Here is a 17,759-nt window from a genome sequence, read left to right as displayed (position 1 = left end):
TCACTGAGTGACAAACCCCATTTTATTATAAAGATACAGCCAGGTTTGAAATTAGGAGCTGAATATCCAGGCCTCCTCTACTTCTCTCTTCTCATTTCTCTCCTCAGAACCTTCACTAAAAGTTAGCAAGGGAGTGAGAGGAAATAAAATCAATCAGTATTGCATGTGGGGACTTTTTTTTAAAAGAGATTTGATGTTTTGGCTATACTGTACTTTGTTTTATTGTTACATCAAAATATTCTAACAGTATCACAATTCCTTGTAGCTGTTCAGTGTGAAAGGAAACCTATTGAAGTTTCAAGAGAAAAATCCTCCAATTGTGCTGCTTCAACAGAAAAGATCTACATCCGAAAAGACCTCCGCAGTCCATTAGCTGCAACTCCAACTTTTGTAACAGATAGTGAAACAGCCAGGTAAAGTAAAAATAATTGATTAAATAGCTGTGGTTTTTTTTCTTCCCTAAAGAAATGGCAAACCTAAAATGCCTGTCTGTTCATTACAAGGTCAACTGGATTGTTAGATTCAGGAATGTTTGTGAATATTCATCAATCTGGAGTAAAAAGTGAGTCAGCTATGCTGATGGCACAAGATAAGGTATGTTGTGAATTAAATACTAGTGTGGACTTTTGCTTTTTTAGAGTATCCATTTTGTAGGTCCAAACTGTCCATTTTATAAATAACTTTTCAGAAATAAATGTTATTTCTTCTGACTGGCAAAGATGCAAAGTGCTTCATAGAGAAAGTTTTATGTATGCTACTAAGGAGGGTATTTTGAGAAATTATGTACGCAGTCTCAGATAAGATTATATGAATTTCTAGCATACTCAAATTTTTGAAGATTTGCTAATTTTTTTTGGAATGAAAATAACTTTTTGACTAAAATTGTATTTTGAAATTTTACCTTTAAGGCTGAAGCATGTCAGGGGGATTTGAGCACATTAGCCAACGTGGTTACATCCCTAGCAAGTCTTGGCAAAGCAAAAGATATTTCACAAAGTAGTAGTACTGATCTCTCCATGATTGAAAGCTTAAGCAATGGAGATACATCACTGTCTGAAATTCAACCAGAGGAGCAAGCCAGCAGCGATGTTACAAGGTAAAATCTATTTTGTGTGTTTACTTACCTGGAAGCCTCATCTGGGATGAGGACTCTGTCCATCTACTTAACTTGTATCTACCCTAGTGTTTAGAAAACTGCTCTGCAGTAGATTACTAACAAATGCCATAATGACAATTATTAAGAAAAGTGAATTTTTCCATCTTACCTAGTAATGCGGTTGAAAAAACAGGCGGCAGGGGGGAGCAGCGTGGCTCAGTGGAAAGAGCACGGGCTTTGGAGTCAGAGGTCATGGGTTCAAATCCCGGCTCGGCCATTTGTCAGCTGTGTGACTTTGGGCAAGTCACTTCACTTCTTGGTGCCTCAGTTACCTCATCTGTAAAATGGGGATTAAGACTGTGAGCCCCACGTGGGACAACCTGATTCCCTGTGTCTACCCCAGCGCTTAGAAAAGTGCTTGGCACATAGTAAGCGCTTAATAATAATGTTGGTATTTGTTAAGCGCTTACTATGTGCCGAGCACTGTTCTAAGCGCTGGGGTAGACATAGGGGAATCAGGTTGTCCCACATGGGGCTCACAGTCTTAATCCCCATTTTACAGATGAGGGAACTGAGGCCCAGAGAAGTTAAGTGACTTGCCCACAGTCACACAGCCGACAACTGGCAGAGCTGGGATTCGAACTCATGAGCCCTGACTCCAAAGCCCGTGCTCTTTCCACTGAGCCACGCTGCTTCTCCAAACAAATACCAACATCATTATTATTATTATTATTAAAAACACTGATATTGTGATTAGACACATAAGCCAGGAACACCGAAGATTATTAAAATATCACAAATAAAGTATTACTGAATAAAGAAAATATCCTGGGAATTATTATCCTTTTAACAATGATCAACAGTGTTTATTTTGGAACCAGTTGAAATGCAGATTTGATGATTAATTTTGTTTTCATTGGGATAATAAAGGGCGACTATTAGATTTTGAATTTTTCTAGCTGCCACGTTTGTATCCTGTTACAAATTATGAAGTTTTTTTTCTTTAAAGTGCCATAATTCAAATTACTTTAAAGGGAAACTGAATGATTTCCTAATTCCTAGAAGATTTTCACCTAGAGTTTTCAAATTTTTTCTCTAAATTTTGTCATCAAAAACATACTTTTCTCTTATAAGCCCTCACAATATCTATCATATGGTAAATTGTCTCATGGAAGACAGAGGTCGTGGGTTCTAATTCGAGGACTGCCACTTGTGTGACCTTGGGCAAGTCACTTCACTTCTCTGGGCCTCAATTACCTGATCTGTCAAATAGGGATTGAGACTGCGAGCCCCATGTGGGAGAGGACTATGCTCAACCCGATTGCCTTGTATTTACCCCAGTGCTTAAAACAGTGCTTGATACATAGTAAACACTTAACAAGTACCGTAATTATTATTATTATTAAGTCACTTAAATTCTCTGTGCTTGTTACCTCATCTGTAAAATGGGGATTAAGACTGTAAACCTGTTGTGGGACATGAACGGTGTTCAACCTGAGCAGCTTGTATTTAATTTAGTATTTAGTACATTGCCTGGCACATAATAAATGCTTAACAGATAACATTAAGAAAAGAGAGAGAGATTTTCTGTGCAAGCTAAAGTATATTGTTTACCTTGGTCATTAGGAAAAATTTTAAAGGCTCCCTGTTATATGATAGGTAGATTTTCATGGGTTTTTCAGTATTCTTTTTAGAAATTATATAATCTCCATTTTTTTAAAAGGTTTATTTTTCATGGTAATGATATTTCCTAGATTTATATATTGTTATTTGTATGCTATCTTTTTTGTGTAGTTTGAGCTCGTAACATTGGTATTTTCTTATAGGGCTTTTGATACCCTTGCAAAAGCATTAAATCCAGGTGAAAGTGCAGCATGTCAGAACTCAGTAGAAAACATGGAAGCCAGTGTACACCTCATTGCCGGAGAATCAAGCATGAATATTGTTGAAATAGAAGGACCACTTCTCAGCGATGCTCATGTAGCCTTCAGGGTATTTCTTGTATTTTTTTGCATATTTTTATTTCACATGTTGTTATTCATCCAATTTAATTTCTACTTTATGGGTCTCTTTACTCTTCATCCAACTTCAAAAGCATAGAAGTGGTTTCCCTCTGCTTTTGAAGTCAAGTAAATCTTTTAATACCATTTATTAAAATGGCAATTGATTTGTCTTTTAAAAAACAATATATCAGACCATGCAAGCATGACCCTAGTAAAGCACCTTAGTTAATTTATATATGTGCAGTTTCTAAATTGAGCACTTCATAGGGCTTGTGGGCAAAAGTTAGTTATGTATTTGAAAATATATTTTTACTGTGTTTTCAGTATTGGCATTCATGTTCTGTTGAATGCACTGCTTTTGTTCAATGACTAGCTACTGGCTGTTCAGAAAAATGGAACATCTAAGATAGGGATATTTTGGCAGCATATTCACTCACTGTAAAATGACACCTTTATTCTTAATAAGTTTAATTCTTGGAGATAAATTTAACAGTATTTACTTGAAATTAGTTGACTATTTCAAAAAGTTAGGGTTAAAAGAAATTGTCTATGTCTCCAAATTGAAACCTTTCACCTTTTTCAGGGTTTAAATATGTAGGAGTTTATTTGAGGGGATGGGAGATGTGCATTTATTTATGGGATCTTTCACTCAGGAGTTTAAAAAGAAACATTAAAAGTGAAGGAACACATTAGAAAATGTTTCCCTTGGAGTAAATTTTTCTAGAGGAGGTTAAATTGGGAGACCCATAATATGACTGAAGCACTCTGTCCATCCCAATATTCCAGACTCATCAAACTTAGTTACCACTTCCCTCCCATATTTTCCCCCATAAAAATTCCCTGACTTTAATTTTTGTTCTGAACTCACAGAATCTCCTAGTACATATTCATTCCCTTTTGTAGTCACATAAACAGATAAAGGAAAGTTGCAGTGCTGTTATTAGCCACACCATTGCTGCTTTGCAAATAACTGCTTGTTGGACATTTGTACTTACTGTTGTCAGGTTGGACCGTTATGTGCTCATGGCCTGAATGTTAACTGTCCTCTAAATGTCAGCATGATGGAGGTGTGAAATTCAAACATTTTTAATACCAGATTGTATCCCTTTTTTTTTAGCTGAGGATAAAATATTTTTCAGTCCAGGGGGCACTGCAGGGTATGATCTGCTTACCACTTCTCTCATGGAGGGATGTGGGATAATGTGTTATCCGAGCAGAGCAGGACACAAAATAGTCTCTGCTTTAAAAATGGCCACGAGGGTTGTGCTTGCTCAGAAATATTTTTTTCTGGTTTCAACTTCTTACTGTATGAGTTGCTCTTTCTAACTCTTCAGCCTGAAGACACTTGTGTCTTCTTGCAATACATGTCTCTGTGTGTGTGCTTAATCTATCCTTTCATCTCTTTTCATCTCTTGTCATCTCTTAACTTGTACTGTTTATAAACTGTATCTGATAGCCAAGGCTTTTTTGTCACTTGTCCTAGTTTATAAGCTATGCTAGTCTCTCAAGTTGTTACCTTCAAAAGGCCATTTTCTCTTCTCTTGACTTCAAGCCACCACCTGCTTTTTTCAAATATTTGATATAGCACTGCTAAAAGGATGTTCAAAAGCTTTTCCACGCTGAGTTCATGTCTCTTCTGTCTCTTCTGTTAGTGGTGGTAGCTGTTATTGCTGAGATGATGTACTGTACCTCATCTTTGCTTAAAAATTAGCCAGTAGCTCTCTGCTACATGCCAGGTTATTCTAGCCACTGCTGCTATATTTTATAATCTGCCGACAGTCTTTGTGAGCTAAAATAGTGTTTTAAAATAATCTTAATAGTTTCCTCAATGCACTTTAGACTTCCTTTTATTAGCTGCTTACATATCCTGCTCTCTTCCAATATCTACATTATAAATTTTGTTTTCTTTCATTATTTTAGCCATTTTCAATGTAGAAACGGGTCAAGCTCCCTTATTATCCCACCCTATTCTAAATTGAGAAGTAGTGTGGCCTATTGGATGGAACACGGGCTTGGAAGGCAGCAGGATCTGGGTTCCAATCCCAGCTCCGTCACTTGTTAGCTGGGTGACCTTGGGCAAGTCACTTAACTTCTCTGTGGCTCAGTTACCTCATCTGTAAATTGGCGATTGAGATTGAACAGTGTCCAACCTGATTAGTTTGTGTCTATCTCAGTGCTTAGTATAGTGCCTGGCACATAATAAGTACATAGCAAATACTGTAAAAAAAATTCATTAAAATTCCTCTTTTTCCTATAGCAGAAATGTTGGGGAGTACACATGTGACAGTACCATTAAAGGAATGTAGCTTCTGAAGGAGGAAAAAAGTCATCTCGATTTATTAAGAGGACAGACCATAAAAATTTCTGTCCAAAGCACTTAAACTTTTGCTCTTCCTCTGCTCCCTCAGGCCCTCTTGGGTAGTTTTTTTTAAAGCATTTTAAGTTTCAGGGAGGGGTGCTAAACATGGTAGTTATCTGACCTCACTAGCTTGAGTAGGTATCCTCCCAAGGTAGCAGGGAAGAAGGTGTTTATTCAGCAGTTCTCTCCATGCAGGAAACATTCAGTAGATGCCATTCTTAGATTGGTTGATTTTGTGCTCCATATATTAAGGAAAGTATGGCATTTGCTACTTCCTATTTGTGGTTGTGACAACTATGCAACTAACTGTAGGTGCTGTTACACTAAAGAGGTTTCTTGTTGCTCTAGCAGCCTACTCATCTGTTTTCTACCTAGTCATAAAATCTCTTCAGAGGTAAGAGACATGCCAGGTAAGCTCTGATGTGAGCAGTGAACTTGTCTATACACTCTGTTGTAATTTACTCGCCCAAGAACCTAATACAATGCTCTGCACACAGCACTCAATAAATACCACCGATGGTGATGATCACTGTTCCCACATGTTGTAGGCTTGCCCTTGAAAAGTTTAAAGGGTTGCCTCTCTAGAGAGCAGGCAGCCAGACCAGAGAGAAGTTAAGTTCTCTACTTCCTCTGTTCCAGGGTGGCAGAACGGCTTCTTTCCTCCCTCAGGAATCTTTGCTGGGAAGTCTTCAGTGATTGAATTTAGGTAAACTCTAAGCCCAAACTGGTGGAAGGTATTACACTCTCCCCAGCACTCACCCATTGGCATGACTAGCAGGATTTCCATTCCCTAAAAACCTGCACAGTTCCAAGTCCTGTTCATATTATCTATCCCCACTTTCCAGGGACGATGGAGAAGGGAGTTTCCACCCTGAAGCTCATTAGCTATGGGGAGTTTCTGTCACCTCTTTTGTATTGTACTTACCCAAGCACTTAGTGCAATGCTCTGCACACAGTAAGCGCCAATAAATACCACTGATGGTGGTGGTGATCTCTCTGTATTTATGTAATCTGCCTTGTCGCAGGCCAGTTCCCCAGCCTCTTCGTATTTTAGGGGCTTTGGCAGATTCCTCCAGAATTTAGGAGCACTGGGCAATTTTTCAATATGAAGGAAAGAAATAAAGAGCTTGAGATAGGTCTAAAGTTCCCTTTAGCTCTGAGAGCTTTGATTTATCACCCCAGTTATCTCCCAGCTAGATGATCGCAGGGTCACTCAGAATCCCAGCCTGTGATCTTTCTTCCCACCACAGGAGCCCTTGGGGCTAGCAGGGGGTCCCTACTCCCTCCCTAATTGGCTGTCCACCCCAGCCACAGCCCCTTTGCCCTGTTTTCTTGGTAAGGAAGCAATTCAGCAGGTGTGGCTTATCCCATATTCATTAAGCCTCTTCTTTTCCTTCTGTCTTCTTTCTTTGATGGGTGACTCTAACCTCTGCCAGATTCTCAGTTTGCCCCTTTGCCCTCCTCACAACTGTTGCTGGTAATGAAACTGCTGCTTTTATTTCTTGTGCAAGTACTGCTAGTTCTCTACTCTGGAAATGCACTTTTAGGCTAAGCAAGAAACACCTATCCAGAACAGACGGACTCTTCCTTGAACTATGTCTGGTAGCTAGGGAATTTCAGCAGGGGATTCAAATGGTGGCGAGGGCCCTGGGGCTAATAGGGTGCTAGCCACCACTGCCTCATTTATTTTTTGTTTTGACCCGGGAAACTAGAGCGAAATCTGTTTGCTTATATCGGTAGATTTGTGGATTTACTCTACTCCTACCACTAGAATTTTTGATAAGATACCTTTCTAGGGAATGACTTTTATCTGAATAAAAGAGGGTCCCGTGACCTTTTCTATCCCTTAGACTTGAGAGAGTCATATATTCAGCAGAAGCTAGTTTTTCAAATGGAATTTCTAAGAATGCAACCCTTTCAATGCATTGAATACCTTAAATATAGATGTTTCTCTTGAATTGAGGCCGTACTGCTGTGCTGCTCTGCTTGTAAACCCCTTCAGTAACCTCCACAGTTAAATGCAGGTAGGCGATCATACCAACCTGTTTGTTTCCTATCTTCATTTTGAAAACAAATTTCTAAATTAGGGTGAAGTTCCTTTTTATAAACCCAGAGCCCGCTAAACCAGGCAGATAGCATTCCCTCAATTGGATATTAAATTGATTTTTACTTCAATGTAACCACCCTAGAAGTGCACGTGCCAAATATCTACATGCATAATTTTGACAATTGCAAACACTATGGATTTGTTTGAAAATAATTTAAAACTACATACCAGAGGATTTTTGTAAATAATCGTACTTTTTCCCCTAAAACTAGTAATCTTGGTCATTCCCCTAATTTTTCAGGCCATTTATTCCACTCATCTGGGGCAAGCTCTGAAAAGGTATGATGCTTCCCTATTTAATAATAATAATAATAATAATGGTATTTGTTAAGCACTTACTATGTGCCAGGCACTGTACTAAGCGCTTGAATGTTATATGTTTTAATTAATGTAAGCAATTTAATCTAAATAATCCTATTTAAGGTGTTAAGATTTTGCTTACCCATAATTAGAGAATTATTTGTATTGTAATTTGATGATTCACCTCTAAATTTTCCAAACATTGATTTCTGGAAGTTCTTGCGGAATAAATGGAATTCAAATTAGGTTTGCCCCACTCTTTTGTGTTCTATAATGTTTAAGTAAAAGAATTGTAGCTAATATTGAACAAAGGCAGTTGTTATACTATTCCATGCTTGTATTTTTTCAGTAGTTACATTTAAAAGTCAGTAGGACTAATTTGGTTGGCTACCCTTTTGTGAACTATTATGTGATCAAATGGGACTAAAGACAAAGGTATCACATGAATAGACTTTGTGGTGCAACATAAAATTCATTCATTCATCACCAGTATTTACAAATGCCCACTGTGTGTAGATATGTAAGTGTTGTTTTGGGATGAAGTTAGAATAATAGCCTCACTGTGATGGGCTGTAAAAAGCCACGGTTGACTTTAAACTTATTTAAAATTTAGACTTATTCCAGAATTTTGGAATAAGTTTGCAGACGAACAAAACTTGTATTATGATATATTCCTTTTAAGGTTATTCCAGATAAGCTGATGTTTAATGATTTTGATTATATGTGATAATTTACCTCAGTCCCTTATTTCATACCAGCTCACCATGCCTTCTCCCATGCCCGAATACCTAAATGTTCACTATATCTGTGAATCTGCCTCCCGCCTGCTGTTTTTGTCGATGCACTGGGCACGCTCCATTCCTTCTTTCCAGGCTTTAGGGTAAGTCTTTGAAGTCTTTAAATTATGCACATATCTTTAAATTGTAATTTATTATTTATTCATACTAGTGTCTGTCTACCAACTCATATTGGAGTCTCCCAAGCATTTAATACAGTGTTTTGCACATGGTAAGCACTCAGTAAAGCACCATAGAAAAAGTCCTAGAGAATAGAGAGTTTGTCCTAAAGCAGATATATTTTCAGTGAGACGTTAAACTGGGAAAGTGTAACATTTTAAGTTTGCATGGCCACTTTATTGTGCAGCAGTTAGTTCATAAACAGAAAGTGAATATTTTCACTAGGTAGTTTGTGCAGTATACCATGGTGTATATTTATTAAATCAAAGTAGAATGTATTTAACTCACATGAAGTTTAAGGCAGAAGTCAAAATGTCCCTAGGAGAAGCATTACCAGTGTCTTAACATGAATAGAGTACCAAAACGTCATCATCTTCCTTATATTTGATAAGCCATCCCTCAGGCTTTGCTTCTTCCACATAAATAATTCGTAGGTATTTAACCTCCCTTGCTCTTATTGTTTCGTTTTCATATTTTTATTTCCCTCCCTTGATTCTAGTCACTTCTCCATATCTCGTCCCTAAAACTAGGCATGGTATTCTAATCGGTTGTGCTTATATTTAATAGCTAAATTAGCACCAACCCTTTTGATACTGCTCCCTTGAAGCTTTTATTATTTTATTTATTGTGTTGTAAATTGCTGTTGACATATTTGACTCCTTGTAGGGCATTGGCCATAAGCAGTACCCTTCCTTACATCTGGTTCTTTTCATCACAGTCATCTTACTCTTAGTCGCATTGCTCTGGGGTTTTGAATCTCCATATAGTTGAGGTAATATGTTTATTTTTGGTGTCTCCTCTGAAAAAATTATGGGCCCATGAAAGCAAAAATATATAGCTTGCCTTATCAATTGGATGTTTAAGTTGCGTTTTGTTTCTTTAGAATCACTTCATTATTTCTTACAATTGTCCATTATTGATTTTTAGATGAAATTTTGAATTAAATTTAATTTTTATATCTCATCTTTACATTGCTAAAATGCATGATAACTGATATTCTGTTGCTGTTGAAGACGTTTGATCTATAAATGTCCAAAATGTTGAGCAACTATAATAAATGCTTTGAGCATCAATGAGATAACACATTAACTATGCCTAGGTCCTGTCCTGTCTTACCGGGATCATATTTAGAAAATGCTACTAATGGCTTAAACTGAACAGTTGTTTTTTTTTGTTGTTCCAACAGGCAGGAAAACAGCATATCATTGGTAAAAGCCTGTTGGAATGAACTGTTCACCCTTGGGCTTGCACAGTGTTCCCAAGTGATGAATGTTGCAACAATATTAACTGCATTCGTCAACCACCTTCACAGTAGCCTTCAGCAAGGTAACAAAACACCTTTCCTTTATCAGAACAGAGGATGGAGCTCATTTGTAAAATGGGGGTTTTTTTTGTGGCAGGCATAATGTACTAAACACTGGGATAGATGCAAGTTAATCAGGTTGGACACAGTCCATTCCCCACGTGGGGCTCACAGTCTTAACCCCCATTTTATAGATGAGGCAACTGAGGCCCGGAGAAGTTAAGTGACTTGCCCAAGGTCACACAGAGGACAAGTGGCAGAGCCGGAATTAGAACCCAGGTCCTCTGACTCCCAGGCTTGTGCTCTTTCCTCTAGTGAAATTTATTTGGGTGGGGAATGTTTATACTTGCAATTTGGTGGGGTGGGGGGGTGGGGCATTAGATAAATTTTACAAGTGAAAATTCCCTATAAAGCATCAAAGACAAAAGATGTGCTTGCTTCAGAGTCACTGTAATAGCCATTCATTTGTCACTGTAATAGAAACTCTTAGCAAATGGTATGCCTTCTAAGATTACTGTTTACACATTGAGCTTCAAAGCAGTAGCCTTTAAAGGCCAATTTTGACATGCAGTAAAATATTTGTAGATTAAATCTCTACCGTGCCCTCCCCATGAGGAAATATATTAATGAAAATCTGTTAATTAATGAGGCTTGTCTAAAGAGTATTCTAAAATGGCAATGACCCATGACAGTCTTAGATGAAATGTTGATCTAATGGTAATTACTATTGTGTTATTAATTTCAGTAGATTCATCCTTGGAATTCATATTTCAATTTCTGTTTCCTTCATCTGAAAGTATATTCTGCTTAAACAAGCTTGAGTTGTGATTTTTGAGCATTCTTTAGTTTATAATTTTCTGACTTTTTGGAAGGTGGGAACTATCCCAAAACATTGTGACATAGAAGCCCCTACTCCCCCAGTTTTCTGAACTACTTTTAGCAAAATAAACCCTGGGCGGGTTTCGTTTTAGAGAGTTCAAGTCAAGCTTCTTGAACATACAGCAGTTCTCCTTAGTCTATTCTCAACTTCTCTGTTCTCCAGTTGGATCTTTACTATGTGTGGAGCACTGGACTAAACACTTGAGAGTACAATAGAAAATATTGGTTGAACCACAGTTCAACTGTTCCACGTGTCATTTTCGAGGATCTGCTCTTTTAGCTGTAGTATCAGGGTGAGAAACTTGATTGTGAGTGCTACGTTTGCTATAATTCATTGATTTGAGGGAGAAAATGAATGCATGTTAAGAAGCAGCAGTATTAAAAACTTGTTCATTTAAATTAGAAGTTTGGCTTTTATTTTCTTCCCACTTTGAACTAACTGACTGCACTTTTTTAAACTGGATTTTCTTCAATAAATGAGCCCCAACAATGTTTGGAAACACACTCATCCTCAGTTGCACGGGCTCCACCAAGAGGAGACTTTGAAAAACGGAAAGGTCATGGACCTGGGAGTCAGAAGATGCTAAACCTCTAAAATCTGCTCTGCCACTTGCCTGCTGTATAATCTTGGGCAAGCCTGTGTGGAACAGTTACTATATCTGACCTGTTTATCTTGTGTCTACCCAGTGCTTAGTACACTGTATGTGCTTAACAAATACCGCAATTGTTAATATAATCTTAATATTTAATGTTAGGAAGAGGAAATATTGAATAATTTTTCTTTTTTTTTTGTTTTTTTTCAAAATTTGCTGGGTAATTTTCAGTTTTCTAGAATCACTGGAGTAGATGATACATTATTTCCCAGGAGATAATCAGGATTTGACAGAATCATTTTAAAGAGCATAAAGAACTGCATACTTATAGTTCTGTGTTATAGGTTTTTCAACCATCAATAATGACCATAAATAGGTTGTCTAGAACTGAGAATTCAAAGGAAAACAGCTATGGCTTAGCTAAAAATAGCATGTATTTTGCAAGCAAGGTAACACTTTGATATTATTGTAGATAAACTATCATCAGAAAGGGGGAAGTTGGTGATGGAGCACATCTTCAAGCTACAAGAATTCTGTAACAGTATGGTTAAACTTTGTCTTGACGGCTATGAATATGCTTACTTGAAAGCAATTGTCCTCTTCAGTCCAGGTATGTAAACATTAGACTGATTCCCTTCTTTATTAGAAAGTTCTAGCTTGCGACTGAGGTCAGTCAATGAATCACTGGTATATATTGAGCACTTGATATGTGCTGAACACTGTACTCTAAGCACTTGGGCGAGTACAATACAACATAATTAGTAGACACATTCCCTGCTCATAACAAGCTTACGCTTTAGGAGATAAAACCCAAAGCTTCCTGTGGAAGCAGCAGTTGCCTTGTGAGGTCTTCGTTCCTTGAAAATATCCCAATTTCTGCATCTAGGCTAGATTCAGGTGAGGTCAGTAGAGCATAGAGGCTGGTTCGTATAGAGCCTAGGCTCAAAGAAAGCAGCAGTGCCTTGGAAACAGCCAGAATGGCTTCTATGGGTCGGGCAGGAGGATTCCCTGTAGAATTTTAACCTCAGGGGCTTTATCACCCCCAGTCTGTCAGTTTTCATTTCTGTACTGGGTCTTAGAGGAAAATGTATGGTTGTTATAAAGAAACAGTTACACAGATGACAAAATATATATTTTGTTATTTACTAGCTTCTACAAAAGGAATAATAAATGTTATTCAGTAAGCTACTTGGGCCTTTACCCTATATGTATTGTCCTTGGGTAGAGCTTTGAAAGGCTTATATATATTTAGAATGTCAGGCAAATCAAAATAAGCAGCAGAAGCTAAGTCAGCATTTTATAAATTATGCCCAAACTGATTTTTTTTCTATTGTACTCCGATTTTTTCTCAGGTTTATATTTAAGCTTCTGAAGTATATGAAACCTAGAGTGGCTTGCCCAAGTTCATAGAGCCTAGGAAAAAAATAAAACAATTGTACCTTGCTAGTGACTCCCCCACCCCAACCCCTTGGCTCATACCATATCCCTTGCATGGAATTCCCAGCCTTCCTCAGATTGACCAAAACTGCAACCTTCACCACCTTATAATGCTCCTACAAACCCCCTTTCTTAATTACCTGTAACTGTTGTTTCAGATCATCCAGGCTTAGAAAACATGGGACAAATTGAGAAATTTCAGGAAAAGGCTTACATGGAATTTCAGGATTACATAACAAAAGCATACCCAGACGACACCTATAGGTATGTGGAACTTAAACACAATCACCAATGACATCATTTTATTCAGCTAAGGCTAAGCATCTGTATGATGACTTGAAAAAAGCAAATGGGCAAGGAGGGTCACCTGAGCCACTTTTTTCTGCAAGTCTTGGTTGGATTGCTAGCTTTGAGAAGTGCAAGTGGGCATTACCTGAAATTTACTGATGAGGTCGCAAGTACAGCCATGGAAGGTATCTGAATTTATCCTGCAAGATTGTCTGGATTATTTGGTAGAAGTGTTTCACATGGACCAAACGGGACTATTATAGAAGAAAATGCCAGCCAGAACCTTTCATGCTAAGGAAGATATGAACCAGCAAAGTGATTGGCAATCAATCAATTGTATTTATTGAGCATTTACCATGTACTATGTACTAAGCACTTGGGAGACTACAATATAATGGAGTTAAGAGACACGTTCCCTGTCCACAGTGAACTTATAGGTGATGAAGCAAATGATTTTAAGGTCAAGTTCCTGTTTGTGTGTTATTCAGCAAACCCCAGGGCTTTTGAGGAAAAGGTCAAGGCTTCTCTTTTTGTCACCTGGAGAACTAATCCTAAAATTTGGGAGCCTGGAGCCTGTTCCGGAACTGGTTTTGCAGTAAGCTTATTCCAGTTGTGAAGGAATATTTATTGAGGAATAATGTAGCCATTAAAGCCCTGTTGTTGTTGGGCAGTGCACCAGGCCATCGTTCTTCTTGAGGTAATGTATTTTTAGAAATTAAGGCGGTGTTGCTTTGTCTTGAACACTCCCGGTCTTCAGCCTGTGGGCAGCAATGAATGCATACCATTGGTTGTTTGATTATGCACATCCCACAATGACCCCAGGCAGTAGTTGTGATTGTTTTTTGGTATAGAATGAAGATTTTCTTCTGCTGCCCAATTTCTGATCAAGTAGTACAATGAATTTAAAAGTAAGGATTTCTGTTTTAGGTGTGTAATTTTCTCTTCCTCATCTTCCTTTTTCTGATTCCTAACACTTGTTTACTCATCTAGGTTATCTAGGCTGCTTCTCCGACTGCCTGCCTTGAGGCTGATGAGTGCTACCATCACAGAAGAGTTGTTTTTTGCTGGCCTCATCGGTAATGTGCAGATTGACAGCATTATCCCTTATATTCTCAGAATGGAGACTGCAGATTATAATTCTCAGATAATCGGACATGGCATTTGAAGACTGCAACCCTAGTGTTTATAATGGTTATACTGTTATCTCCAAAAGCTAAAAAGAAGCCAGAACCTTTGGAAAATTCATTTTCAGTTTCTTAGATTTTTCTCCTGGCTTTTTGAGAATTTGGAAAGCAACTCTAACTCTAATGAGAATTGGGAAGAATTTTCCATCCTGATTTTGTATATAAATGGACAAAGAATACCTGTTTTGGTGAAAAACAAAACGAAAGCAGAAATCCAGCCTTGGTAAAGAAGTAATCAGGAGTGTGTGTCATGACTGTGGCTAAACTAAGGTGTCAAAATCCGATTGGTTTTAGAAAAAAAAAAGTGTATTAGCCTCCTTTCAGAAATATGTTCTATTCATGGCGTGATAATCATCGATCCCCAGCTGGTAGGAAAATCTAATGGTCTGAAACTCTGAGGAGGCCTCTAGGGATTTTCTTGGATCTTACATTTCTGTAACAGAATTCAATTTTGTTCCAGTTAATAAGTGAGATGAAACTTCGTTTTGTGTAATGGTCTAACATACCATTAAAATTGCAGGGAAGTCACAGTAGAAATATGCTTTCACTTTTTTCTTTTTCCTTTTTTTTTTTTTTTAATTAATCTTTTGTAAATACCATGGTGTACCCCTTAATGGGCTGTGCCTCCCTTTCTTCCTGCTATCCCTATTCCCCATTGCTGGCAATGGGACAAAGGCCATTCCTGATCTCAAGAGTTGACGTATTTTAGTATTGTATACTGGTGATGTAAGCACTTTTTATTTATGCAATAGAAAATTGGTACAAGAGTAAAGTATTTGCCAAAATACTTTATTCTGAGTGTTATTTTCATTTCAGTTTTCCAGGTGTCTTGTCTTTTTTTTTTCATTCAGTTTAAGTATCTTGGCCTCTCCTTGGAAGTTAGCCAGATGCTTTTGGCTTGTTAAAATCTTCATTGTGGGTACTCAGATTTTAAACTACAAATTTGTATCGGCAAGTTTGGACTTTGAAACAACATTATTGCTTTAGCAATCTTGTTAATAGAGGGACATTTAGTGGCCTTCACTTTGGACAGTATTGAAAGTACTGTCCATGAAAATTTGCATTAATGCCATCTCATAATTTTTTGAGTTGGAGAGACTACTTCAAGGAAAGTAGCATTGCCCTAAACTAAATGCTTAGAAATCCTAGTCATTGTTACACTAGTCCATCTTTTTAAAAATCCAAATCAACCCGCTGCTTAAATTATTTTTAAATACCTTATTGGAGCCAGGGTTAAGATTAGAAATACGTGTAATTGGCATTTTAGATGATTTGACTATTGACTAAAATTAGATAACTGACTTGTTCCTAGGCATTTGGTTTTCAATGACTCATCACTTAGCAATCCTGTTTCTTTGTTTTTATGATGAATTGCCAGATGCTGTCTTGTCCCAAGTCTGTAAATATGCTTGTTGGTAAAAGGGCATTTTTGTCAAGTCTTTTTCAACAAGAGGAGCTATTTGTTTTTTTTTAATTTTAGTTTTCACCAATTCCTTTGTTTACAACCACTTTACCAATTAGTCATCCCAAGATTTTTATCAGCCTACTAAAAATGGACTTTTGACAATATCTATCTATATATATGGGACCTTTGTTGAAAGATGAGAAAGTTTTAACTGAAGGAAAGACTGTATTTACTATAGAAAATCAGCAGTTTTACAAATTCAAGGATCCAGTGTAGAAAGGCAGGAGCTAAGTAAACTATCCAGTCAAATAATGTATATATGGCTTATGGTTAGGGTATATGTGTCTTTCAGGTATTTTTCCTGGTTAAACTTATATATCTGGATGTGTTTAAAAGAATTGTATTAAAGCATCACCTGCATTACCATTTTCTAGTCTTTTCAATATCACTGGAAGCTCTTTGTTGTTCATTCCATTTTCCTCCTACTATAATTGTACTTTCACGTTAGCATGGACCTTCTGCATTAGTGAAGGAGCAAGGTATTGTTGATCATGTGATGTAATCTGTGTAGTTTGGAAACAGATGTTATTGAACTAACCACCATCCCTTATTAGGAGGATGTTTGGAATTTTATCACCCATTTGCAAATATAATTTGCAATTATTAAATTTAAAGGAAACTTGGGTTTCAATGTAACGGCGAGTATTTAATTGCAACCCTTCTTCCCGATAGGATTGGATCACACCAAACTAAGTAGTCTGTAGGGAAAAGTGAAGTAATTAGGAAAGGGGTATTTTTCACATTTTTAAGGCTCGGGAGCACACAAATTTTGAAAAGCAATGAAATAAACACTGATCACAACCCTGTGTGCATATCATCTGTAGAATGGACCTCACCCCTCCGTACATCCAAGTTGTGTTGGCTGTTGTATAAAAGCTGCTGTAAATGTCTTCGAATCTGACTAAAAGTGTAAATTCTATTTTGGCTGTATTTTTTAAACAAATTGTAACTTTTTATTATAGAATACAATTGTTGCAACCTTTTTGTTTCTTATTTCATATGGATTAATATCTGGATGAATACTGAATCACACTTCATGACATAGGAAAGTAATAATAATAATAATGTTGGTATTTGTTAAGCGCTTACTATGTGCCGAGCACTGTTCTAAGCGCTGGGGTAGACATAGGGGAATCAGGTTGTCCCACGTGGGGCTCACAGTCTTAATCCCCATTTTACAGATGAGGGAACTGAGGCACGGAGAAGTTAAGTGACTTGCCCACAGTCACACAGCCGACAAGTGGCAGAGCTGGGATTCGAACTCATGAGCCCTGACTCCAAAGCCCGTGCTCTTTCCACTGAGCCACGCTGCTTCATCCTATTTGGTAGGAAAATAATACTTAAATCATTGTGTAAATAAATTGAAGCACTGTTTAATTTTGTCTGTTTCTAGTCCTACTAAAAATGGAGTTTTTGTTGATTCACAGGGTATTGTTTCAAAATGAGTTTTAAAGATATCAGTTTTAAATTTTCACTCTTCTAAAAATGGCATTCAGTGTTATCTAAGTTACTAGTGGAAGAAAATGCATACTATGAGCAGGGGTTTTCAATCTCTTTTAGAAATTACAGGCAGTTCTCCTGTAACAGGGTTGCAATCTTGAAGAAATCCACATTAAGGAAAACTGGCATTATAGTTTGCATGGGCACAGCAACTTCTTCTGCTGTCAGATCACTTTTTAACTAGATCAGCGTGTGATTTTTTTTTTTGGAAGAACATTCCAAACAGTGTTCTACACAAGGGAGGTCGTGAAAACATGTTAGGTGGGAGCCAACTTTAGGTGAAATCTTA

General features: G+C 37.5%; 1 protein-coding gene across 15 annotated transcripts in view; it reads left to right on the top strand.

Moving 5' to 3' along the window:
* Positions 1-16,952, top strand: part of NR2C1 (nuclear receptor subfamily 2 group C member 1) — a 44,478-nt gene extending 27,526 nt beyond the window's left edge. For all 15 annotated transcript variants that reach the window (XM_039914032.1, XM_039914030.1, XM_039914033.1 and 12 more), the window contains 9 exons: positions 266-413; positions 504-594; positions 909-1,096; positions 2,923-3,088; positions 8,624-8,745; positions 10,008-10,147; positions 12,069-12,206; positions 13,192-13,297; positions 14,312-16,952. In XM_039914032.1, coding sequence (XP_039769966.1) covers positions 266-413; positions 504-594; positions 909-1,096; positions 2,923-3,088; positions 8,624-8,745; positions 10,008-10,147; positions 12,069-12,206; positions 13,192-13,297; positions 14,312-14,486 — 1,274 coding nt within the window. In that variant the 3' untranslated portion in view covers positions 14,487-16,952. The remainder of the gene's footprint in view (positions 1-265; positions 414-503; positions 595-908; positions 1,097-2,922; positions 3,089-8,623; positions 8,746-10,007; positions 10,148-12,068; positions 12,207-13,191; positions 13,298-14,311) is intronic.
* The last annotated feature ends 807 nt before the right edge of the window (positions 16,953-17,759 follow it).

This window comes from Ornithorhynchus anatinus, chromosome 14, assembly GCF_004115215.2.
Source record: "Ornithorhynchus anatinus isolate Pmale09 chromosome 14, mOrnAna1.pri.v4, whole genome shotgun sequence".
Classification (NCBI taxonomy): domain Eukaryota; kingdom Metazoa; phylum Chordata; class Mammalia; order Monotremata; family Ornithorhynchidae; genus Ornithorhynchus; species Ornithorhynchus anatinus.
The sequence above is the reverse complement of the archived record's forward strand: the minus strand, read 5'-3'. Positions and strand labels throughout refer to the sequence as shown.